We start from the raw sequence: 26,283 nt of genomic DNA, 5'->3' as shown, positions 1-26,283 counted from the left end.
AGAGGCTGGATAGCCACCTGTCATGGATGCTTTAGTTGAGATTCCTGCATTGCAGGGGGTTAGATTAGATGACCCTTGAGGTCTCTTCCAACTCTACAGTTCTATGCTTTTTATGATTCTAACAGAGAGAGGGAGAGTGAGCTTGGTTTGATGGAGCAGAGGGCTATTGATGGTTGCTAGCCTTTATGGCTATGTTCTGCCTCCTCAACTGGAGGCAGCAATGCTTTGAATATCAATAGCTGGAAACCTCAGGAGGGAAGTGCTCTTGTGCTCGAATCCTGTTTGTGGGTTTCCCATTAGGGCACCTGGCTGGCCACTGTGAGAACAGGATGCTGGGCTAGGTGGGTCATTGACCTGATCCAGTAGGCTCTTCTAATGTTCTTATGATACCTGACAAAAGGGGTCGTCTTCCCCTTTCAGATCACCCTTACACCAGTGGTGGAAATAGAATTTTGTGTATGAGTTCATGCTGAGAATCCTGGCATTGTAGACTTGAGCCAGCTCTGTCCAGAAATCCTGGTAGTTCAGGGAGCCAGTTCCTAATTTTAGAGCATCAGAAGAGGCCCTGCAATGCTGAATGAGGCCAATGGGCTGTCTAATCTAGCATCATGCTCTCATGGTGGCCAACCAGATGGTAAGTCCACAACAGCGCTCTCCTCACTTATGATTCCCATCAACTTGAAATCCTGCCTGAAATCCTCCTCCACTGAGGAGGAGGAACATAGCCATCATGGATTGAAGTCATGTCTGGTTAATCTTCTTTTAAAGCTATCCGAGTTGGTGGTCAGCACTGCATCTTGTAAAGGAGGGGGACAGATTGATGAAGTATGAAAAAGAATATTAGAATGATAAGGGTATTAGAATGGGCTGAGGGATCAGGCTACAGGGGGCCCAGATAGTCTAGCATCCTGTTCTCACAGTGGCCGGATGGGTGCCCATTATGAGAAGCCCACAAACAGGACATGAGAGCAAGAGCTTTCTGTCTGCTTGTGAGTCCCAGCAACTGGTATACAGGGGCATATTGCAGCCACTGTCATATATAGTCTTATCCTCCACAAATCCTCTTTTAAAGCCATTGAAGTCAGTGCTCTAACCACTGCATCATCACTGTCTCTTGTGGCAGGGAATTCCACAATTTCACTGCCAATCAGTGTGGACAGTGAGATCATAGGCTAGGGTAATAATGGTGTGGTGCCCTCCTTGCTCCAGCAAGTGAAACAGGCAATAATGACTAGGAGAGAGAGTTTGCCTATTGGAATGGATATGTTCAGATTTGGGACTGAGGCCACTTCTCTGTAGGAGAATGCAGTGTCAGTTATCCTGTCTCTGATCATCAGCAGTAATGTCTGATTGAAAACAAGGTGTGTGTTTATGGGGGGAGAATATAAGCTTGATTCGCCCTTTGAGGTCCGCAAAGGCTTTCAATTACAAACATTGGAAGTTCCTTATCCTGAATCAGACCATTGTGCCATCTAGCTCAGGGTTGTTCACACTGCAGCTCTCCAGAGTGGGTTCATTTGGGAAGGGGCTTTAGCTCAGCAATAGGATATCTGCTTTGCTTGCAGAAGGTCCCAGGTTCAGTCCCTGGCATCTCTAGGTAGGACTGGGAGAGAATCCCACCTAAAACCCTTGAGAGCTGCTGTTAGTCAGTGTAGACAATACTGAGCTGGATGGTCTGACTAGATATAAGGCAGCTTCCCATTTAAATCAGCCCTTTATTCCAGAACCATGAAATTATTGTTAGGAGAAGGGCTGCAGCTAGCTAAGTGGTAGAGCACCTGCTTTTCATGCAGAAGTTACCAAGTCCAATCCTAGAATCTCTAGGTAAGGCTGGAAAGACTCCCTGCCTGAAACTCTGGAGATCTGCTGCCAGTCAGTGTAGACAATACTGAACTGAATGGACCATTGGTCTGACTCAAAATAAGGCAGGTCTCTATCCTCTAAAATGCCCATCTCTGCCATTTGCAGATTCTCAAGCTAATTTTCTATTGGCTTTCCTTTCCCTGACCACAGCCGCCCACCTATTGCATCCTATTCCATATATTCATTTTCAACATCAGGGTTTCTTCTGAGACATTTCTGGGCTGCCTCTCCCCTCCTGCCACGGATACCTTTGTTGGACTTGCTCCATCAAGGCCTGTCAGGACAGCAATGAGCTAATGAGGTGCAGGGAGAAGACTTTACAGGTCTGAAGCTGTAATAAAGGCATCATTAAGGTTCCAGTGTACAATTGCCTCCATAAAGAGGTGATTAGAAGGAAGCAGGAAGAACCAAGAGGGGCGGAAGGAGGTCAGAAATGAACTTGAATGTAGGAAGCTGGTTTATACCCAGACAGACCGTTGATCTATCTAGAGAGAACTGAGGAGCCGCAGGACAAATGAGGCCTATAAGACCTCTCTCACTGGCCCTCAGGGCCCTCTCAAGGCTGCACTACTTATCCAGGCCACATCCCCTCAAATAATGGATCATTCCTCCCACAGAGGTACGCTGTGCCTAAACTCAGAGGCACAATATACAGTGGTACCTCATGTTACATACATACGCTTCAGGTTCCAGATGCTTCAGGTTCCAGACTCCGCTTACCCAGAAATAGTACCTCGGGTTAAGAACCGTGCTTCAGGATGAGAACAGAAATCATGCTCCGGCGGCGTGACGGCAGCGGGAGGCCCCATTAGCTAAAGTGGTGCCTCAGGTTAAGAACAGTTTCAGGTTAAGAACGGACCTCCAGAACGAATTAAGTTCTTCTCCTGAGGTACCACTGTAACCAGTGCAGAATTCTCTGATGGTGTTGATGATTTATTGTATTTATGTCCCACTTTTTCCTCCAAGATGCTCAATGTGGTGTACATGGTCCTCTCCCTCCTCATTTAATCCTCTTTCCACCCCTGTGAAGTATGTTATAGGCTGAGAGGCAATGGCTGTGACCCAATACCACACCTAGCGAGCGTCATAGCCAAGTGGGGATTTGAACCCTGACTTCCTAGCCCAACACTCTAATCACTCTGCCCCAGTGGCTTTGTCTCCTCTCCTTTGAAAGCAGACATGAGGCCATGGGCGTAGCCAGGATTTTTGTTAGGGGGGACAGGACTTTTGTTAGGAGGGGCAAAACCGATGTGATTGGTCAGTTAGTTAAGCATTTCTATTGTTTTACTTGATCTAGGGCGGCAGCTCTCCACGCCCACCCCCCACGACACATGTTTGAAGCTATCTTTCTGTATTTTCTACCTAAGGGTATTATGCCTCTATTCTCCTTGCTTGGATAAATGCATGAATTTGACCTTTGGAAGGTTTTGTAAGTAAAGCATTTTAAACTTATTTAACAGTGTGTGGTCTGTTCATTGCAAGAGGGGTAGAAAGAGAGGCACACTGTTTGCAAGTGGATTATAGGTAAAAGGGTCTAACAATCTATATTCCTAGTACTATACTCCTTGACTTTTCTATATTTAAACTGCTATTGGGGGCTCTGTCCTGTTGATAATTAAAAGACTGAAGGTAGAACAAGAAGCATGTTCTAATTGTTTGAACCAGTAAAGTTTTAAATGATCAAGAGAGTTCTGAATGCTAAGATGGTGATGATGATGATCTGTTTTCCCGATGAAAGTGCTGCCTTTAAATCAAAAGTATTTTTTCTACCTCACATTTCATGTGTGAGAAAGGAATGTGGTTTCATAAGAGAAAATGCTGTGAAGATCTTAAGGTGGAGATTGAAGTTATTAAGGTGGAGACTGAAGATTTTAAGATGGATACTGAATTGTTGATAAGATAAAGAATATTCCATATGGCAAATACATTGTTGGACATTCCATTGACTGTTGGCATTCTTCAGCAATTGTCTGATGAACAAATAAAAGAGATTAGAGCTCTAAGATTGATGAAATTGTGAATGAAAGCAAACCAGAGAAGGATGAAATGGAAAGTGGAATTAAAGAGAACACAGAAGGATTGCCAGAAAAGGAGGGTGAAATGGTAGAGTTGGAAGCAAAAGATGGTGAAATTGAGACATCCTTCACAAAGGTGATTAGAGGAATGAAACATCCAAATAGCAAAGTTGTGGAGGAGTGGAATGAAGGTATGGATGGACAGATTAATAATAATAATAATAATAATAATAATAATAATAATAATAATAATAATAATAATTTTTATTTATATCCCGCTCTCCCCAGCCAAGGCCAGGCTCAGGGTGGCTAACAAGCAATAATAAAAACATGTTGAATGAATACAACTTAAAAACAAGATTAAAATACAACATTAAAATATTGAAACATTAAAATGCAGCCTCATCACAGGAGGAGAAAGGAAAAAGAAAGAGGGGGAGGGAATCCAAGCCAAAGGCCAGGCGGAACAACTCTGTCTTACAGGCCCTGCAGAAAGAAATCAGATCCTGCAGGGCCCTGGTCTCATGAGACAAAGTGTTCCACCAGGCCGGAGCCAGAGTTGAAAAGGCCCTGGCTCTGGTTGAAGCCAATCTAACTTCCTTAGGGCCCGGGATCACTAGGGTGTTGCTATTTATGGACCTTAATGTCCTCCGTAGGTACGAGGGTCCTAAGCTTAAGAGACGGGATTAAGAGACATCCTGAGCTGGCAGAGATAGAGTTGAGAGAGAGAAAGGACTCTGTATGCAGTTTGAAGTTAGAGAAAAAAGCTATCAAACCTCTAGCGCTTTTCTTGGAATAGAAATGGCTGTAAAGATTAAATAGAAGCAATATTTTTTTCAAAATCAAGATAGAAAACCACAGGAGTTATAACAGTCAATAGGAACAGATGATGTGAAACTGGGTGCGAACTAATGAGTAAAAAAAATTATGAAATATTGTTTTCATATATGATCACAGTGGAGAGACTCTTGTGTGGACAAATACTTATTATTTAATATATGGAGGAATGTTGAGGTTACAGGAGACAAGGTTAATATTCTAAATTAGAGAAAAACTATTGCTGACATTTAATATTATTATTAATAATAATTAGATAATCCCTTTTGGACTTTTGGTCTATTTGGGTCAGAAGATTGGGAAAATATTGTGTAACAGAAAGGAGATCAGGTGGGTGTCACTCTGGAGTCAATATTTTGAATAATTTATTTTATGTAACTGAAAGTCAGAAAATAAAAAGTCCTTTTTATTTTTCTTCTCTACTTCTCTTTTCTTTCTTTTCTTGTTTTCCTTTGATGTTTTCTTTTCTCCTTGTTTTTAGTTAGATTAGTTTTTTATTTTATTGCATTATGAAAAAGCTTTAATAAAATCTCTTTTTCTTTAAGGTTCTAGCCTGCTAGCCAGCCAGCCACAGCCTCTTCCACATTACTCCATTTCGTTCTGACCCAACCCGTCTTGTTTTTCTTTTCTAAATGACATTCAACGCTATTTGGCTGCTGAGCATTATCCTCATTAGACTGAGTTTTATTATATTGGGGGGAGGGGTTGCCTCTTAGATTTTATTGCTGTTGTAAAGATGTGTTGCTGATATCTCCCACTGTTCTTTTGCTCCGGAGCTCTTGACACTCACTGCTTGCCTTCAACATTAGAAGAAGCAACAGCAGCACTGGCAGAAAGTTCAAATTGGTGGTTACATTCAATGAGTGACTAATTTATGTTCACAAACATTTGAGATGCTCACTTTACTCACATGTAACATTCAGTGGCGTGTAGGGTCCATGTGCCTGTGTACCCAGGCAGTTGAGCTGTGCAAAGCAACAAGTGGGCACTCTTTCACACAAACACTTGCATGTGTGTAGAGGCAGCTTGTACCATAAAGTGTGAGGAAGGCTTCAGTTGCTGATAAACAATGGTACTGTGCTTGAATCAAGTTTAAAGCAATGAGTCAGAATGTATGAACTAGATTAAAACATTTAGGTAGTGAGAACTGAGAACTCAAAACTGTATTTTTCTTTGAGTGACCAGTAAACACACTCTCTCTTTCTGTTCTTTTTCCAGTTACGGAGAAGGAGGTCCAGCAGTGGTGAGTACTCAGAGCTATTCTGGAGTCTTGTGAGTTCACAAGCATGCATATTTGTGTTCGTGAGCACGAAAAAAGTGAAATGGGGAGTCTGCTGCTACCATTGCACAGGTGTGCATGTTATATGCTTGCCTGATGGTCTCTATAATTTCTTGTCTCATTTGTGGGATGCAATTTCTGGAATGGAATGTAGCATCTGTAGGCCTGATAATTTGGGAGGAATGAAATCTTGACTGGGCAGAGGAACAAAGCAGAGGTGAGGAACTTAAAGCTTGGGGGCCAAATGCGGTCCTCCAGACCCCTCTCTCTGGCCCTTGGAACTCTCCCTAAGCCATTCCCCCTTCTTCTCAGGCCGCACCCACTTTCCTTTTTTTTTATAAATAATTTTTATTCAATTTTTCCAAATATAAAATTTATACAATTCATACATCTTTTTTTATATCCATTCTCTTTTTGACTTCCCTCAACTTGACTGATACTCCCTCCCTTCTTAATTTCTTACACATTTCTAAAACCTTACTTCTATTATTTTTATAAATTACATCTTATTTTACTCATATGCTAACGTTTCTTGTTACAGAGCTTCATTAAAGCTTACAAGCGTTATTTGATTTTCACTTAGTTTGTGCATATACTCTGTAAACTTTTCCCAATCTTCTATAAATCTCTGGTCTCGTCGATTTCGGATCCTTCCCGCTTTCGGATCCTTCGTCGATTTCGGATCCACACCCACTTTCCAGCCACACCCCTCATTGACTCAGCTTTGCACCCTGAGTGCTTTTGCCTGGCTGGAATGTGTCATTGAACTCTGATAGTGCTTCTTGCTTGCCTCGGGGGATATTATAGACACTGTTGGTGCGTGTGTGTGTGTGTGTGTGTGTGTGTGAGAGAGAGAGAGAGAGAGAGAGAACAACAACAACAATTACCCAACTATACAAAGGTAATTATTTTACATTCATTGCTCCAATTATTTTGCCTCTGACTCCCACTGTGTTAGTTGTAAAGAAACATAGAACCATAGAACTGGAGAGCTGGAAACGTTCCCAAAGGTCATCAAGTCCACCCCCCTACAATGCAGAAATTTCACCTAAAGTTTTCCTGACAGATGACCTTCCAACATTTGTTTAAAAACTTCCAATAAAGGAGATTCCATTACCTTCTGTCAAACAGTTCTCACTATCTGACAGTTCTGCCTAATGTATAGTCAGAAACCAAATGCAGTGAGAGACTATTATTATTATTTATTGAAAACTTTCAGTTAGAGAATAGAATAGAATAGAATAAAAGGAAAAGAGGGGGGGGGGAATAAAAATTAAAGAAAAAGCAAAAAAATTGAAATTGTGATATATATAATTATGTAAGCAATATAGTTATTCCAACTAATGAAAAATTACTAACAATATATTACAGTTTTTACATGTGCATTTTTATAACTGCATTACAAATATCATTTTATTTATTCATGCACAGTCTACATCTAAATGCAATCTGTTCGTATATTGCGAGTGTTGTCATATCTTCTATCAGTTGTTTAAAGCGGGCCATGGTTTTATCTTTCCAATAAATCAATATCAGTCTTTTGGCAGAAGTTAGAATGCAGAAATTCCATTTACAGTGAGAAACTTGATGTAGCTCAAGAAACAAGGGCTGCTATGTGCTACATTTATGGTGGAAAAATGCTCTGCACTCCCTCAAAGGCTCTCTTTTCTTTGCTAGGATTGCACAAGCTCCCATTCCCCCCCCCCGCTTGAATTAAACCCTGCATGTATCTGATTTGCAAAACCTTCTCATTATATTTTCATCTTGTAGATAACGCTTAAAAAAATAATAAAAATGGCTGTGCTGTGCCATCAATGGTGCCTTTCCTCCAGGGCATACATACAGTCTAGAAAGGGTGGCTCCTTCCCCAAACCTCTGTAGGTTTTTTTTGGAAGGCATCCAGCTGTTATCAGGGCAAGACAGGCACCACTGCTTACAGCCTGGAACGGAAATGCAGCTGAAGAGCAGAATATTCAATTCCAGGCATTTCCAGGTAGGGCTGGGAACATCCCTTGCCTGAAACCCTGGAAACCCTCAATCTGTTTCCATCACAGCCAGTTCTCTATAGGAATTTTCATTATCTTAAGAGCTGCCGCCTGAGTTTGCTTCTCCCCCTCCTTTTCTTCTTTTCTGTGATGTCTTTTAGATAGCTAACAGGGTAAGCACCCACCCACCCACACCAACACCCCTATCTCTTTCTCTATCTTTATATTCTATCATATCTGTACATCTTTCTATCTACACATATACATAGAGACTTTTTACTTCTAAGCTGCCCAGGAAGACTTTCCTGCTGAATAGCAGGGTAAAACATGTTTTAAATTAATAAAACAGCAACAATTCTGTAAATTGCCATCCACACCAAAATATCAGAATTTGAAAACACTGACAGAGCTATAGCTTTACCAAGTTTACAGAAGGCATCAAATTATTCATCACCATAAGGAAAGAAGGGGATGATTGCAGAGAATTCCAAAGGAATCTCTCCAAACTGGGTGAACATGCATGAAAATGGCAACTGCAACTAGGAAGAGCCCTACTGGATCAAACCAGTGGCATTTCTTATTCCCACAGTGGCCAACCAGATGCCCTGGTGGGAAGCCCACAAACAGTACCTTGTGAAGTATGTTAACTGGTTTTCAAGGGCATGCTGCCTCCAACAGTGGAGGTAGGACATAAGAAGAGCCTGCTGGATCAGGCCAATGGCGATCTAGTCCAGCCTTCTGTTCTCACAGTGGCCAGCAAGATGCTGCAATAGGAAGTCCACAAGCAGGATCCGAGCGCAATAGTTGTTGCTCCCCAACAACTGGTATGCAGAGATAGACTAGATTTGAACATAGAAACTTAGCTACCATGGCTAAGAAGATCCCTGCGGGATCAGAGCAAAGGCCCATCTAGTTCAGAATCCTGTTTTCACAGTGGTCAACCAGATGCCTCAATGGGAGACCTTTAAGCAGAGCCTGAGCACAAGAGCATTCTCCCCTAGAGCAGTTTCCAGTAATGGTATTCAGAAGCATTACTGCCTCAGGCTGTGGAGGGAGAACATGGTCAGTGATCCAGGACAGACCTAATAGCACATTCACTCATAGGGCATAATTAAAATGATGGACATTTGTTCCTATTGGACTGGGAATGGACACTAACTTGGGCAGCTTTGAAAAGCATTTAGGCAAAAAATGGAGGATGAGGCTATCAATAACGACTAGGCATGATCAAAAGGTGCAAATACCCTTCCTTCTATCCTTCCTTCTACTAAATCAGTCCATTGGGGTCCACGCATCTCACAGTGGCCAATCAGATGCCCCACTTGCAGAACCTGGGTGCAACAGATTCCCAGAAACGGGTTATTCAGAGACATGCTGCTTCCAATGGTGGGAGAATGAACATCGCTATTGTGGCTAGTAGTGATTGATATTCTCTTCCATGAATTGATCTAATCCTCTTTTAAAGCCATTCACATGGATGGCCATCACTGCACACTCTTACCAATAACTGCTCCAGGAAATTGAGAGGAGAGGCACCCTTGGTCTGTACAGAGATTCCTTTCTTAGCACATAGCACATCACAGAAACATTTCTGCGCATTCCCTCTGCTGATGCAAACATGCTCACTTATTTGCACTGTTGAGTGTGGCCAGCTAGCAGGCCTGGCTTGTTCCAGATTGAACAACAAATTGCACTGTTAGTCACAGAAGAATAAACACTTAGTTTGTTCTTCCTGGGAAGGAGAACAGCATCCGCCTGAAATGAAATGAAAAATTCCGCCCACAACCCTCCCGCCCCCTATAGTTAATCAGCTGGCTAAGCGTTAAATGGCTGGGCATGGATGTTCCATTCTATTCCTTTCTCAGTTTCCTTCCAGGGAATGGTTTGGCGGATGGGAGGTGAACTTGTATGGGGGCAGGAGAGCTCTTAGATTTGGAGCTTTTGTGCTTCACTCATGCTCAGCACATGATTGAGATGGCTTGGGCCCAGGCTTACCTGAAAGATTGTATCTCCTTCTTCAAACCCGCCCAATGTACTCAGATCCTTGGGTGAGCACCTTCTCTTGGTCCCATCAGAAGCATGGTTTATGGTGACACAAGAGAAAGAGAGAGACTTTTCTGTGGTGGCTCCCATATTGTGGGATTTTCTCCCAAGGGATGTTGGACTGGCTCCCTCTTTGCTTTCCTTCTGCCTGCAGGCTAAGACCTTCCTGTTGAGACCAGCCTTTGGAAACTAAGGTGCAGGTGATGCTGATCACTGGATTTGAAAGGCTGGCTCTAAATGTGTTTGCATGTATTTTAACTATTGTTATTAACTAGTTTCTTTTTATTACTTTGCATTATATAAGGTTGTTTTTTAAATATTGGATGCTGCCTTGAATCCCGTCTCAAGAGAAAGGCAGGATATTACTATTACTACTACTGCTAATAATAATAATAATAATAATAATAAATGAATAATAATAATAATAATAATAATATTTTTTTTTATACCCCGCCCTCCCCAGCCAAGGCCGGGCTCAGAGCGGCTTACAAGCAATAATAAAAACAAGATGAATGATTACAACTTAAAAACAAAAGTAAAATACAACATTAAAATAATGGAACATTAAAATATTAAAATGTAGCCTCATCGCAGGAGGAGAAGGAAAAGAAAAAAGAAAGAGAGGGAGGGAGGGAATAAAACTGGCTCCAAGCCAAAGGCCAGGCGGAACAACTCTGTCTTACAGGCCCTGCAGAAAGAAATCAGATCCTGCAGGGCCCTGGTCTCATGAGGCAGAGCATTCCACCAGGCCAGAGCCAGAGTTGAAAAGGCCCTGGCTCTGGTTGAAGCCAATCTAACTTCCTTAGGGTCTGGGACCACTATGGTGTTGTTATTTATGGACCTTGAGGCTCTCCATGGGGCATACCAGGAGAGGCGGTCCCGTATGTTAAACAGCAATGATTAACTTCATTATTACACTGTGGAACTCCCTCCCACAGAAGGCAGTGATGGCCACCAACTTCAATGGCTTTAACAGATGATTTGACAAATTCATGCAGGAGGAGAGGGCTATTGATGGCTGCTAGGCATGACGGCTATTCTCTGGCTCTGACCATGGAGGCAGAGCATAGCCATTGTGGCTAGTAGCCATCAATAACCCTCTCCTCCAGTTGCTGAAAATGGCAAGAGGGGATGGTTCACTTGTGCTCGGGTCCTATTTGTGGGTTTCCAGCAGGCATGTGGGTGGCCACTGTGGGAACGGGATACTGGACTAGGTGGGATCATCTTAATGTTCTTCGGTCAGTTGGTTAGAGCGTGGTGCTGATAATGCCAAGGTTTCAGGTTCAATCCCCATATAGGACAGCAGCATATTCCTGAATTGCAGTGGGTTGGCCCTCGGGGTCTCTTCCAACTCTACAGTTCTGTGATTCCAAGGCATCTTCCTGTGTTCCTGATTTCGTGCTACCCCCTCTGCAAACTCCCACAAAGGTGGCCACCCTCCCCATTTCTCTTTTGTTCCAACAGCCCTCAGATGCATCACCGCCCCATTTCTGATTCCTGCTGTGTCATGGACAGCAATGAGGGAAAGAAGATGCTGCCTCTTTCCCTGTCATATTTCCTGATCAGTTTCATCTTAGCACACACAGCCCCCCCTTCCCTTGCTGCTCAGTTTGATACTTGACAGATTCGGGTGGCCCTGTTGCATAATGCTCCCCTAATCTCACCCCCTCCCCACTTCTCCGCCCCCATCTGCTATTTCTCTCTGTGTTTTTCCCCCCTTCCTGTTCCTTGTTTATTCCCATTTTATCTTGGCATGTGGGAAGGAGATGGTTCCCGCACAGCTTGGTTTGGGGAAGGGAGGATTAATTCCCCATCAGAACAGGCTGTAAAGGTGGGGAATTCAACTAGTGTTAAACTAAACAGCATCCAGTATGGGAAAAGCCAGGATTTTTGTTAGGGGGGAGGCCTTTTGTTGGGGGGGCAGGTCTTTTGTTGCGGGAGCAGAACCTCAGTTTGCTATGCCCCCCCCCATGGCTATGCCCATGGTATCCAGAGAGGGAGTAATCCCCACCTCAATTTTGTTTCATGCAACTGAAAAAGGGAGTGTGTGGGAAAAGAATCTGACATTCTCTTATAGGTAATGTGTTAAATTAAATCAAGTAGAAAAGAGCTTTCTCTTGGGCCATCTCTCACTTTGTGAGGTAGTCTGATAGTGTGACCTGTTTTAGGAGATTGTGAACTGAAGGAGGACTCCGATGGTGCAGTGCTCTGTAGATGCAATGTAGAGCGTAGCTGCAGTCTCAGTGGTGCATCTGAATGGTTGAACCGAAATGGGAAACCATTGTTTGAAGTGGGTTTGTTAACCACACTGAGTAGCACAACCATGCCAACTTTATGCCAGTACCACAGGCAGACTTGGGAGACCTGTGGCCATCTAGATGTTGCTGGACTACTCACATCCTTGTCTTTTGGACATGTTGGCTGGTGCTGGATGAGAGTTGGAGTCCAACAATATTTTAATCAGCCTTGATCTCAGAAGGGGCATTTCTCTCTCATGGAGTAATGCCTTTTTCCAAATAGAGTTTTTCTTTAATTTCTTGTATTCACCCGTCCTTTGAGAGGGGAATACCTTTTCTTAGAATGATCAACACTGGGCAGAACCATGTAAGCCACCTTAACATCCATGGAGAAGAAGAAGGGATATACACGCAAGAAAGGAACAAATGAATAAATAAGCAAGCTCCCTGCCAGAAGAAAAGTAGCAGAGCAAGATAGAAGGATTCTAGCCAGCGCTTTTTCTATTTGTGGGGCGATGCCTTTTCTAAATGTTAATCAGCATGGATAAATATTTGAAAATGATATTTCTCCCCACCTACCATCTGTGGTGGTGCAGTCCATTCTGTCAATATTAGGACTGTACCACCTCCTGGATCAGCTGTGCTGCTGAAAACGACCAAAAATTTTCCTTTTTAATTTTGTGATGTAATATTCAAATTCAATAAAAAATATATATCCAAAAAAGGGGGGTGTAGGTGGTGCTGGCCTCTCTTTGTTTGCTGAAAATCTGGCTAAATGCTCTTGGAGGTGGAAGATGATGAGGTTTTGCTGTTAATTTCAGGGAATAGATTAAAGTGGAGAGCAGGGTCTGAAACCAGGTCACCCTCACCTCGCCTTCACCAGCAGAAGGCAGCCCTTGCAAATGTATCATCAGCTGTTCCTTTTGTGTGCCTGAGGTGTGTCAGAGGGATTGGTTTCATGGAAAGCACCTGATCTCTGGCCTGATCAGCCCAGATTCCCCTGGGTGCCCCAAACGCAAGGGCTCCCTGTGGCATTCTCTTTTAGAGCAGAGTTTTGGGGGCCGGGGTTGAATGGTCTTTCTCTCCTCATCTTACAATGTCTATGAGAAAAGGGATATGGATTCACTCTTTGCTTTAGCCCTTTGTCATATCTTAAGCTGTCTTTTGATAAAGAGACCTCCCACACACGGGGGGGACGGGGGACCTTCCCCATGGGCCATCTTGGCAGGTGGGCAGAGCACCCTGCATTGTCTCCCCGGTCTTCCCACTGATGAAATCTAGATAGCTTGTTCCTTGGGGCAGAGACCTTTTATTTTCTTTTGCCTTTTGATGTGTAGTAGGCAGCGATTGACACCAGCTTGAATGGTCTTAAAAGGGGATTCAATTCCCAGCATCTCTACGTAAGGCTGGGAATGTCCCCTGCCTGAAACCTTGGAAGGCTGCTCCCACTGGCCCATCTAGTCTAGCATTCTGTTCTCAAAGTGATTAAACCAGATGCCTGTGCAAAGCCTGAAGGCTGGACTTGAGTGCAATAGGAACGCTCCCTACTTGTAATTCCCAGCAACTGATATTCAGAAGCGTTGCTCCCTCCAACCATGGAGGCAGAGCACAGCCATCATGGCTTGAAGCCATTGATAGCCCTCTCCGCTGTGAATTTGTCCAGTCCTCTTTAAAGTCATCCAAGGTAGTGGCCATCACCGCCTCAAGTGGCAGTGAGTTCCATAGTGTACATTTGCACTGCATGAATATGTCCTTTCTTTCATCCACTCTGAAGCCTCCAACATTCATTGAATGCCTGTGAGTTCTTGTATTATGAGAAAGAGAAAAAACTTTTCGCTACCCACTTTCTTCACACCAGGCATAACTTTATAAACTTCTGTCATGTCACCGAATCATGATATGAATGATGATCCCGTACAATACTGTGGTACTTCTGGTTGCGAATGGGATCCATTCTGGAGGCCGGTTCATAACATGAGCAGAATGCAACCAGCATCTGCGGGTCACGATTCACCACTTTTGCGCATGCACGTGACGTCATTTTGCGCATGCGCAAGCGGCAAAACCCGGAAGTAACCCTTTCCGGTTACTTTCCTGAAAACGCTCAACCTGAAGCAAACGTAATATGAGGTATGACTGTATAGGGGAATAGTGAAATCATCCCTGGGATTCCAAACCTCCTGTAATCATGTAGGGAGGATCAGGCGCCTTCTTGTGCCAGTCAGAGGAGAGGTGTGCCAGCCAGTCTTTCCCCCCCTGCAAGTGGGCTTATATGGAGAAGAGCTACCTATTTAAAAAACAAACAAACCCTCAACCTTCTAATGGCATGCTTTGATCAAGCCAGCCTACCCATAAGCCTCATGCGTGCATAGGAAAGGTAATCCAGAATCCCACAGTGACAGCTGCCGCATCCATCAAGGTCCCTTTTCCTGTAAATATTATTATAACTCCTGCTGCTGTGTTACCTAAGTCAGAAATAACAGCTGGGGGAACAGGGTGCTGGTTAGTAAATATTTTGGCCATTTGTTCCTGTTGCTCCCACCACAGACTCAAGGGAGTAAGATGGATTTCCACTGTGTTTTGCCTCCCTTTGGATGTGGGAAACCACAGGAGGGAACTGTGCTCTGATCCTGCTTATGACCCGTTGGGCTATCTGGTTATCCCCTGTGAGATCTGGATGCTGGACTAGATGGGCCATTGGCTGCAGCACAGTGGAATGAAGGGGGTACAAAATGAGACCACATTGCTGGATCAGGCCAGCTTGGCCTGCTGGAAGACGGGAGGCAGTGATGGCCACCAACCTAGCTAGATGGCTTTAAAAGATCAGACAAATTTATGGAAGAGGGGGATATCCATGGCTATTAGCCACAATGGCTGAACTTTTCCTCCATGGTTGGAGGCAGCAATGTTTCTGCACCACTTGCTGGAAGCCACAGGAGGGGAGAGGGCTCCTGTGCTTAGGTCCTGTTTACAAGAGTGGTGGATTTATAATCTGGTGAACCGGGTTCTCGTCTCCGCTCCTCCGCATGCAGCAGCTGGGTGACTTTGGGCTAGTCACACTTCTTGAAGTCTCTCAGCCCCACTCACCTCACAGAGTGTTTGTTGTGGGGGAGGAAGGGAAAGGAGAATCTTAGTCACTTTGAGACTCCTTAGGGCAGTGATAAAGTGGGATACCAAATCCAAACTCTTCTTCTTCTTCACTGGGACATTTTGTTGGCCACTGTAAGAACAGGAGGCCGGTGTGATACACCCACCAACCCACCCACCCACTTTTACACAAATAGCTGAGTATAAATCTGTTTACTTGTCAGGTTGGTAACATTTGAACAACAAGTATTATTTCCAAATTCCTCCAGGCAGTGTCTGCATGAAGTCCCCACACCTCTCACCTTCACAGTCAATATAGAACTAACAGAAATAACCAACCAACTGCCAACTGCCTATTCTCAACTGCCAATTCTCAACTGCCAATTGCCAACTACCAGTTCTCAACTGCCAATTGCCTACTGCCACATCCTTTCCCCAATACCATCTGTTCTTTGTGAAATACATTCCCAATGAAATTACATTACAAATACTAACATCAAGTAGGTGCAGGCCCATTGTCATGATCCTGCTTCAGGGGTCTTCTTATCTTCTCCTCTACATTGGGGGTAAGGCTAAGGGAGGGACTTGATTAAGACCAAGCTAGTCAACTCATGGCAGAGGCAAGAAATGAACTCATGGCTGATTTTAGCTCAGTCTTTTGAGCTGTTATGCTGCCTTCACTCTCAGGGTTTCTTAACTGATCCAGCAGGCTCTTCTCTTCTAATGCATTTATGTTAGGCAAGGGAGACATTTTCATTCCCCAGTATTTCCTGGACGTTGTGTTATTCCATGCCATGGAGTGTGGGGGAGGAGAAAAGTGCCCCTTCTGGTGTCTGCCATTCCCCGCCCCCCAGGAATGCCCTTAAGCCACACATTAGCCAAGGGCATTCTGGGAAAGGAAAATGGCCGCCAAATGCTGCTGGCAAAATAAACTCTGGAAAGGTATAACCTGAGATTTCCTGGGAGCTGGATCCCATGGGTAGCAGCACCCAGTGCCAGTCTTACTCAGAGCAGACCAGCCAAACGTATTGGCTCATTAATTTCAGTGGGTATACTCTTGAGAAGAACAAGTTGGATATAACCCCGTGTCCCTTGCTTTCTGCCTTGCTCAAGGCTGTATCATCAGAGCCACCTTGAACAGAATCTGTAGCGCCTTGTCAATACTGTGGGGCACCTTGGTGATATGCTTCAAGTTGTTTCCCCCTCCCCTTTCTTCCTTACGCAGGTACAAAGGCTTTATCAAGGACTGCCCCAGTGGGCAGCTGGACGCTGCTGGGTTCCAAAAGATCTACAAGCAGTTCTTCCCCTTTGGGGACCCAACCAAGTTTGCCACATTCGTCTTCAACGTCTTTGACGAGAACAAAGTAAGTCCACTGCGTTCCTCTGTGATTCGCTCCCCCCTCACTTCCTTATTCTTCCTTATCCTTCCCTCTGGAGCATTAATGGAGCTTGCCAGTTAGAAAGCATGTACACACACACACACAGTTGCCAGGTATCACCTGAAATCTCCAGATTGGCCTGGCTGCCTCCAGGTGGCAGGCAGAGGGCTTGAATCTCCAGGTGGGTGAGAGGGCCTTTAATTATAATAAACAAAATTATTAAGAGGACTGTGCATGCAGCTTGCAAGCTACAGCCTGGCAGGAGCTGGCTGCAAATTACAGTGTAGGGTCTGACCTCCTCTGATTCCCTTTCCCAAGTAACCTCCATGTCTAGGGCCCACCCTCATGACATCACTGCCCCCTGAGACAACACCTTGGTTTCAGATTTCGGCCCTGAAATCTCAGGGTCTGGGATGTTCCTGACCTGACAAACCCTGGGCCAATGTCCCACCTCCAAACTATAACAGTTTCCAGCACAGCTAGTCTAAGAAGGGAGGGAAATCCATCCCTTTGCTCCATAGTGGCTGAAAATTGTTGCCTGCTCAAGTCCCTAGGGGTGAATTTATTTATTTACCCATTTATTGGTCTGTTGTTATCAGGGAGGAAATGAGATTAAGTAAAACTCCCTCTTTAAAGCAAGACCAGATCCTCCCTTGTTGAACTTCTACCCGCAGGTAAAGTCTATTTTCTTCCAACAGACCTCTGGGAACTGACTGTTTAAGAAAAGGGCTTTCAGAAAGTGCTGTGCTCTTCTATTATCTGTATTTTACTAGATTTGTTTTTATATGTTTTTAATTCTATTAATTTAATTTAATTCTATTAATTACTTTTTCGTGATTATCTTTTTAATGTTTTTAGCCTTGTGTATTTTATCTTAGTTTGTCTTAATTTCTGTAAGCTGCCTTGAGTCTGGGAAAAAAGCAGAATATAAATAATATTAATAGTTAATAATAATATCATCTACCAATACCAGCTCCAAGGTGCAAAAGACATGCCATTAAAATGAAAGAACAAGGGTGCCTCTGAGCATATTCTGAGTCTAGAGATTTGTTCGCAGTTACACAACTGAGCTAAGCTCACAATCCTGTCATAAGCAGAAAACCATGTGTGATCAGCTTTCTTTCATTTCAGTACTTATTTAGGCAGGATAAATAGTTTTATTCCTAGTTTGAACCCTGACTAGGGACTGGTAGATCTGTCAGTTTTGATTTTCCTCTGTGTCTCATTCCCCCACCGCCACAAATTATAATTATCTGAGCTTGTTTTAATTTGTGTAACCCAACTTGACTAGCAGTCTGCAAAAAAGGCATAATAATAATAATAATAATAATAATAATAATTACAACACTCAAAGTAGGAGGGATGGAAGCAAGACATGTCATGCAACTGTGGAAAGCCTCTGCTGGGACAACTACCCCATCCAGTAAAAGTAGCAGGAATTACACAATCCATCCGGTTAAACATTGCCAACTGGTAAACTCACCTCCACCATCTCGAAACCAGCAGAGCTGCAGTAAAGCTAAATGCTAATCAGACACCTGCTCTTTTCTAAGTTGTTCCCCACAACCGCTTTCCTCCTCTGGCATTTTAATGCTCCCCTTTTCCTTTCCGAAAGGGATCCGAGAGAATTAGGTTTATCCCACTGAGGAACATCCCTCCCACCTTGAGCAAAGGCCATGACACTTCTAAGCATCTTTGCAGAACTGTGGATTATTTTACTTTTTAGGTGGGAAGGGAACTGGAGGAGCCCAGCACCTGGCTATGCTCACCACCATCACTGTGAATCAGTTTATATGTATGCCACTTTTCCATTTTTTCATGCTCAAAGTGACTCATAGCAACATACAGAATAAAATACAACAACATTTCAAGATAAGAACCTAAGAATGAGCCTAAGAACCTAAGAAGAGCCTTCTCAATCAGGCCAATGGCCCACCTAGTCCAGCATCTTGTTCTCACAATAGCCAACTAGATGCCCCAGTGATAAACCCAAATGCAGGACCTGAGCACAAGGGCACTCTCCCCTACTGCGGTTTCCAGCAACTGATATTTACAAGTGTTTACTGTTTGAATGGATTGTTTTGATGAGGGTAATCTGATGAAGGATGGGCTAGAAATATATTGAATAATTTAACTTAAGGAAAGTACCTATGAAGGTCCCATCTTAGAAAAGGTATTCCTCTGTTAGGCTGCATCCACACTATACATTTATAACATCCACCCCCAAGAACCTTTCAAACTGTAGTTTGTTAGAAGTGCTGAGAATCGTGGGCTTCCAGGGAGATGAATGGTGGTTCAGCTGTCTCTCTGTTAGCTCACGATTGATGATAGTCAGATAGATAGTCCGACTATTAAATCACTCTGGTGATAAGGGTGATCAAAGAGTACCTTGAATGCTTTGATCAAGGCTGCTTTCTGCTGTCTGCACCTGTGGGCTTGGATGGGAGCTAGAAAGAGCTGGCAAGCTAAGGAGTGACATTTTGCCGAAACACCATGTAAACACCCTCCATGGGTAGAAATATTCACACCCTCTCTTTCTTAAACATTTCTGGGACAGGAAAAACCACAAACTAGAGAGACTTATCTGTCCACTGGTGAAAATCTATAGTCCAGAAACTTGGAATAACAAATTTCTGTCATTAAGAAGAACAGAAGGAAAATTGGTAGTTAAAGTAATAATAGTAACAACGATTTTATTATTTATATCTTGCCCATCAGGCTAAGACAGAGTGAAAAGCCTGATTTATGGTTGAAAATAAATCTTAAATGAACAAGGGAATTCTTGGTGTGAAGTGTCTTCCCCCTTTTTCTGCTTTTTGTCATTAAGGAAACTGAAAGTTAATTGGCCAGTACTCGGCATTCCTTTGAGATAAGAGCTATTGAAGCTGTGACCTTTAGGAAATATTAAGGTAGACTGAGCTGTTAATAACACCCAACACATCAAAAGCAACCAGTATGGCAAAGGTACCTTTGGATCTCCCAGTGACTGTTGGTATTGGAGAATGATGGAGAAATGCATAGAAAAGAGTGGGATGAATGAATGACTAACTAATGGGAAGATGTGTCAACACCTTTCAAACAAATCAGGAAGAATGCTCCCTGTTGTATAACCTTGCAAACAAATTGGAATGAATGCTCATTAAAGGCCATGTATGATCTAAAAAGACGAAGAAGTGTTTACTGCCTCTGATCAGGGAGGCAGAGCACAGCCATGGTGGCTAGTAGCCATCTAAAGCCTCCTCCTCCAGTGGCCCATCTAGTCCACCATCTTGTTCTCACAGTCGCCAGCCAGATGCCTCAGTGGGAAGCCAAAATTAGGATCTGAGCACAGGGGCACTCTCCCCTCCTGCAGTTTCCAGCAAATGGCATTCAGAAGCATTAGTGCCCCAGCTGTGGTGTGGAGCATACAAAACAGATCACAATTTAAAAAAAATGTCTGTAAGACAAACAAACATCTCACACTAAGAACAACTGAAAAGATGCCTGACAACAAAATATAAAACTTCCCCAATATACACCCCCCCCCACTAGGCATGGAGTGGGGCAAGGCAGGTGGGAAAGTTTGCCCTTGATAGTTCCAACAGAATCTCGTTTGTAGCAATGCTCAGCTATGCTGTATTTCCAGGTGCTTGAGGAATTTTGATTTCTGTGTCTCCCAAAGTGAACCGGCATGGATTTTGCAGCTCCTGGACTTAGATATGTAGATTGAAATATCCTACAGAATATTACACACAGAGCTCTCGGCTCAACAGATTTAAACATGTGAAAATTCTGTGAGTGCAGTTTGAAATAAAATGCATTTGCAAATGTGTATGTAGAATTTAAACTCCACTTAGGAACATCTTGTTTGGGGATAAAATGCTTCCTGAAATATGTATTTAAATAGGAATTTTCTTTCATATTTTTTCAAAACTAGCATAGATTAAATTGGACGCAGGACAGGATAGATTTTTGAAAGAGTGTGTGAGGAATTAACGTGGAGCAGAAATAGATTGAGGCCTCTATCCCGTGCTGCAATGCAAGAGAGTGCATGGTGCGCTTTCCAACTGTGAGATCCCATCCTCTTCCCCAGTCATCACAAACTACCTTGTTTGGGAAGCAGCCTTATAAGAGTCAGGGCTATTGTTCCATCGAGCTCAATAACATCTGCACTGACTGGCAGCAGCTCTCCAGGGTTTCAGACAGGGAGCTTCTCTCCGCCCTACCTGGAGATGCCCGCTGCCCTGGGCCATCCTCGGTGGCTTCCAGCCTTACCAAATCACTTTTCTGTTGTTCTCAGGATGGAAGGATTGAGTTTTCCGAGTTTATCCAAGCCTTGTCGGTCACTTCCCGGGGGACGTTGGATGAGAAACTGCGGTGTAAGTGGTCAACTGGATTTGAAAATTTAAACTGGTCCTATCAGCATTCAACACTCTAAATTAGGGCTCAGCTCCCACAATCCATCCCCGAGCAAAACTGACCTTTGCAATGTGAGCTAAGGCTTCCTTTTTGGCATGTGGCACCCTCAGGATCTTGCCCCTTTTCCTCTTGCTCTCAGATAGCAGCTTATGAAAGTCTTCTGCTAGGACTGTACATAGCACGCACATACGCATGCAGACACACACACCATCTAGGCATCCAGATGATGCCTAGATGAGGGCGGGGCGAACATTTAATTAGGGCTTTTAAGCCTCAGGTCAGCATAACTCTTCCTAACCTTCTACTTGTGGTTTCAGGGGCCTTTAAGCTGTATGATCTTGACAATGATGGCTACATCACTAGGAATGAGATGCTGGACATCGTTGATGCCATTTACCAGATGGTGGTGAGTGTTTGAAAGAGCAGGATGCAATATGAGTAAGACTCCAGCTGTTATTTATAGAAAGAGAAACTAGGTGGAGGGAAGGGCAAATGCTAGGCTTCACCCTGGAGGAGCAAAATTTGGTCACCTGGGTAATTCACAAAAAATTTCCAGGCGACCAGTCAAGGATGCTTCTGTAAATGGGGGAAGTTGGAAGTTTATGTTGGTTTTTCCCCCAGGCTGCTACAAATTATACTCCTTGGGGTGAATAAAACCTCTAAAGGCTTTTGTAGTCTTAGGCCTAATTCACACCATACCTTTAAAGCACTATGATACTAACTTAAACGGTCAAAGGTTCCCCCCTAAAATTCTGGGCACGGGAGTTTGTTATGAGTAGTTTAACAAGGAGTCCATATTCACAGGGAACTCTGGGAATTAATTGTAGCTCTATGAGAGGAATAAGCAGGTCCCCTAAGAACTTCCAGTACCCTTAACAAACTACAGGTTCCCAGAATTCTTTGGGAGAAGCTTGTTTATTTATTTCATTCCAGGCCAGGAGGCAGAGAATGAACCCCCCACCTTCTCTTCTCTTTCTCTTCTCTTCTCTTCAGGGGAACACTGTGGAGCTCCCTGAAGAGGAAAACACCCCAGAGAAGCGGGTGGACCGGATTTTTGCCATGATGGATAAAGTAAGATGCATCCAGACATTGTCTCACCTTAAGGCAACCATCCAGAAATTGCCAGGCCCGTTTTCCCTGCCACCCTCCCACACCAGATATCACAACCAATGTCCCCCATGTCCTGCTTCAATGAATTTGAGGGTGCCTTTTGAGGGTCCAGAAGGCAGGCTGTCTCCTCCACCCTGTCGTCAGGCTTATTCCCACATGTAGCAAACTCCACCATGGGCAGAAATGGATCCGGAGATCTGCATGGACAGTCTCTGCAGGAGGAGGAAGAATTGTAGCTGAGTGGCGTAGAGGGAACTCAGGCCCAGGGGCAAAATGTGGCCCTCTTCAGTTCTTTATCTGGCCCTCGGGGCTCTCCTCAGACCACTGCCCTTATCTGCTTCACTTCAGAACTTCCTGAAGTGTTTTTGCTTGGCAAAGCTACATCCCTCTTATTTTCCTGCATTTTGGGTAGAGAGAGGTGTGCGGGTGCAATCCTCTGACTTTGGTTGTTCAAATGTACAAGACAACACCTGTTGTTCCTCCCTCTTTTGCATATGGTCCCACCTATCATGATCATCTGGTCCCTAGATGATTTCCCACGAGGGATTGAGGCCTTTGGCTCTAAAGGGATACATGTAGAACACCTGTTTCAAATGCAGAAGGCCCCATCATCTCCAGTTAAGACTGGGAAGACCATCTGTCTGATGGTCCTGGAGAGCTGCTGCCAGTCAGGATCAACAGTAGTGGGCTAGGTAGGCCCAAATGGCTTGACTCCATACAGAATACAGTATTTTGGGTTGAGGATTGAACCTGAGAGCAAGCAAAGCCACAGCTTGTGTTCAGTCTCTAGCATCTCTAGGTAGAAAATGTGAGGCTGGGGAGACCTGAGCTCGAATCCTCCGTCAGCCATAATGGGCCAGTCACACACACACACACACCTACCTCACAGAGTTGTTGTGGTTATCCTCTCTGATCCCTCACTGTTGTCTGTTGTCCTAGAATTCAGATGGAAAACTCACCCTGCAGGAGTTCCAGGAGGGCTCCAAGGCTGACCCTTCCATTGTTCAGGCGCTCTCTCTCTATGACGGACTCGTATAGCTTGCAGTCTTATGCTTTGGTAAGTGGGTGTATTTTTTTTTAAAAGATAGAGGGGGGCTGTGGGGATGGGGGGTTGCTTTGGGAACATCTGGATGCTGTGCCCCCTCCTTGATTTATGGGGAATACATTCTCAGCTTTCTTTAAGAGGGGGTTCAGAAAAGGGCAGCCCAAATGATTAAGGGAATGAAGCAACTCCATTGTGAAAAAGGTTGCAGCACTTGGGACTTTTTAGATTAGATAAAAGGTGAGGAAGAGGTGACATAATAGAAGTTTATAAAATTATGCATGGCATGGAGAAAGGGGTTACAGAAAAGTTTTTCTCCCTCTTGCATAACACTAGAAATCGTTGACATCCCAAAAAGCTGAACATTGGAAGATTCCGGACAGATTTTAAAAAGTCCTTCTTCATGCAGTGCATAATTTAATTTTGGACCTCACACAGGAGGCAGTAAAGGCCATCAACTTGTGTGGCTTTAAAAGAGGAGGGAACAAATTAATTCCACAATGGCCATGCCCTGCCTCGATGGGTGGAGGCAGTAATGCTTCCTCTGACTATCAGTTGCTGGAAACTTCAGGAGGGGAGAGTGCTGTTGTGCTCAGGTCCTCCTGAGGGTTTCCCAGAGGCATATTGTTGGCCATTATGAGAACAGGGTGCTGGACTAGATGAGCCATTGGCCTAATCCAGCAGGCTGTTCTTAGGGTTCTTGAATTTGATAAAATTTCCATTTTAATTGATGGACAGGTAGAATATGAGGATAGCATTGCTCAACTCATTGTCTAATTTTCAAGATTTCCATTCTGTGAATAATTTACTGATTAGTGGCTTGTCAAAATACATTGGGTTTTATCCAGTTAGCCTGCTCATGAGGAGACCCATTGTAATTAAGAAACCTAAGCAAGTCATGTTCATTAATATCAGTAGGTCTCCTTTGAGTTGGATATGCAATGAGAGAACAGATTTATCAACCTGAATGCAAGTGCTGGGAGTTTGGAAATCTGCCACAGGAGTGGGTTCTGCCTGTGAGGTCAAATAATTGGCAAGCTTTTGATGTCCATATTGCAAGTTTGTTGTGTCAGTAGAGTCAGCAAACACTACCAAGGATCAACAGACCATTTGGAGAGACCAACTTATTGCTTTCCAAATCTGATTTAGAACTAATAAAACCTAAAACAGACAGCCATTAGAGTGATAATAGAGGGGTTCCCACTGTGGTTTAATGAATAAGTCCCTCTTTGCAGGGAACTCTGGAAACTGTAGATCTGTGAGGAGAATAGTAAGTTATCACAAGAACTCTCAACACCCTTACTGAACTACAGTTCCCAGAATTCTTTGGGAGAAGCCATGGCTGCCTAAAGTGATATTGTGCTTTAAATGTATGGTGTGAATGTTGCCTTAGTCTGTAAGCACAGGAATGTCCATCAAGTCAAAATGTTTGTAACAATTTTGTCCCCCTTTTAACTGTTTTTCTGCTCCCTTTTTTCAGACACACCTGAAGGAACCCCCTTCCAGTGCCATCAAACACCCACCTCAGACCAGACTCTCTCGCCTGACTTATGCCAACCCCTCATCGCGCTAAAAACGTGGGAGAGGGGTGTGCTTGGAGCGTGACGTCAACCCAACCACTTTGTGCTCAAAAACCAGCTCGTCATCTCCATTTGCCAGCGTCTGCATTAAACAACGATTAAAAAAAAAGAAAAAAGAAAAAAAGAAAAGTGGGGGCAGAGGAGGAGAAAGCAGTGATGAAGAGGATGATGAAAAGATAAGCGCCATTTCCTTGGGGCCATGAAGAATACTCTCACATGTTAATATTCTGTTTTGTTTGTTTCGAATGGATTAAGAACGAGCACCATTTTTAAATATCTCTTGGGAGGGGGGGAGGAATCATGCAGACTGGAGATGTAGGGTCCCATTAAGACGTCTTGTGTCAGGGCGCCACTGGACTGGACCGGAACTGTCAGAGTGGATGGCTTAATCGCAGCTAAGCTTTTGCTTTTAAAATCCTGGGGGTGTCGCACGTGTGTGTGTTGGGGGGGGTTAAAATCCATTTGAAATTGATGTCCATCCTCATTTGGGTTTGTGGTTCAAATTGCAATGCTACACACACACACATTATTATGATGACTATTAGGGGTGTGACATTGTTATTGTATGCTCTCATTTTGTGTGTGTGTGCGTGACGGAAAAGTGAGACGCTTTTTCTTCTTTTGAATGACCTCTGAACAAGCGGTAGCTATTTATTTGCCGTTTTTTGTGTGTCAAAGCTGCTGTATAATTTTTTTGTCTCGTGTCTCAGAAAAAGAACAAACAAACAAAAAAAACTCATGCTGCAGGGGTGTTGTCCCTCTCAGAAGAAATCTAAGCCAAAAAGAAGAAAGAAAGAAACAAAGAAAGAAAGAAAGATCCCCACAACTTATATATGTCTGCTGTGCTGCCTGGCTGGGGTAGAAGGGGGTCAGTGTGCCCTCTGATTATGTTGTCTTTCGTCCATCTATCCATCGCCCTACCCCAAAAGGCCCCAAACTTCTTGCTCTTGGCAGGCCTTGCATCTGGGACTTGCAATGTCTGCAGCACCCCCTCTGAATGCTGTCTCCCCACCTCTTTTGTATTTCTTTATTTTCTGCCCCCCCCCCGCATTCATTTTGCCATTTTGCCTACATTGTAAAAGAGGAATGATGAAACAATCCAGTACCCCAAGTTTTTCTCTTTCTCTGCATGAAACTAAAGAAGTGTTAATGTGGCCAATCTTGTTGGAGCTTTAAAAAAAAATGACAACAAAAACACAGTTCTTTCTGAAAGGAAGTAATAATAATGACGATGGTGATAATAGTACCTCTGTTTTTGTTTGTTTGTGGGCTTTTGGATTCTTACTTGTTGGGAGCATCCGATCTTTCTCTAACTCTCTTCTGTTTTAAGGCTAATATCACCACTGGGGAATTTTAGCTAGTTCCTCAGAATTCTTTGGAAGTTTTGTCTAAGGGGGGAAACCTCTAAAAATTAGCTGCAACCTCACT

The 26,283-nt window shown here is 43.8% G+C and overlaps 1 protein-coding gene and 1 long non-coding RNA gene across 7 annotated transcripts in view; one reads left to right on the top strand and one right to left on the bottom strand.

Annotated features, from left to right (window-relative positions):
- LOC310669720 overlaps positions 1-14,340 on the bottom strand; it is a 33,408-nt gene extending 19,068 nt beyond the window's left edge. For both annotated transcript variants that reach the window (XR_014507316.1, XR_014507317.1), the window contains exons 1-2: positions 12,156-14,340; positions 2,022-2,137 (exon numbers count right to left, since the gene is read on the bottom strand). This is a non-coding gene — a long non-coding RNA (uncharacterized lncRNA). The remainder of the gene's footprint in view (positions 1-2,021; positions 2,138-12,155) is intronic.
- NCS1 (neuronal calcium sensor 1) overlaps positions 1-26,101 on the top strand; it is a 61,556-nt gene extending 35,455 nt beyond the window's left edge. For 4 of the 5 annotated variants that reach the window (XM_083424115.1, XM_083424118.1, XM_083424117.1 and 1 more), the window contains 7 exons: positions 5,934-5,958; positions 16,572-16,710; positions 21,005-21,083; positions 21,441-21,529; positions 22,117-22,194; positions 23,173-23,290; positions 24,756-26,101. In XM_083424115.1, the coding sequence (XP_083280241.1) occupies positions 5,934-5,958; positions 16,572-16,710; positions 21,005-21,083; positions 21,441-21,529; positions 22,117-22,194; positions 23,173-23,271 (509 nt within the window). In that variant the 3' untranslated portion in view covers positions 23,272-23,290; positions 24,756-26,101. Of the gene's footprint in view, positions 1-5,933; positions 5,959-15,861; positions 16,372-16,571; positions 16,711-21,004; positions 21,084-21,440; positions 21,530-22,116; positions 22,195-23,172; positions 23,291-24,755 lie in introns of those variants that run through there. The other variant, XM_083424119.1, reaches the window with a different exon arrangement.
- Positions 26,102-26,283: the final 182 nt, after the last annotated feature.

This window comes from Podarcis tiliguerta (assembly GCF_965153285.1).
Source record: "Podarcis tiliguerta genome assembly, chromosome: Z".
In the NCBI taxonomy this organism is placed as follows: Eukaryota; Metazoa; Chordata; class Lepidosauria; order Squamata; family Lacertidae; genus Podarcis; species Podarcis tiliguerta.
The sequence above is the reverse complement of the archived record's forward strand: the minus strand, read 5'-3'. Positions and strand labels throughout refer to the sequence as shown.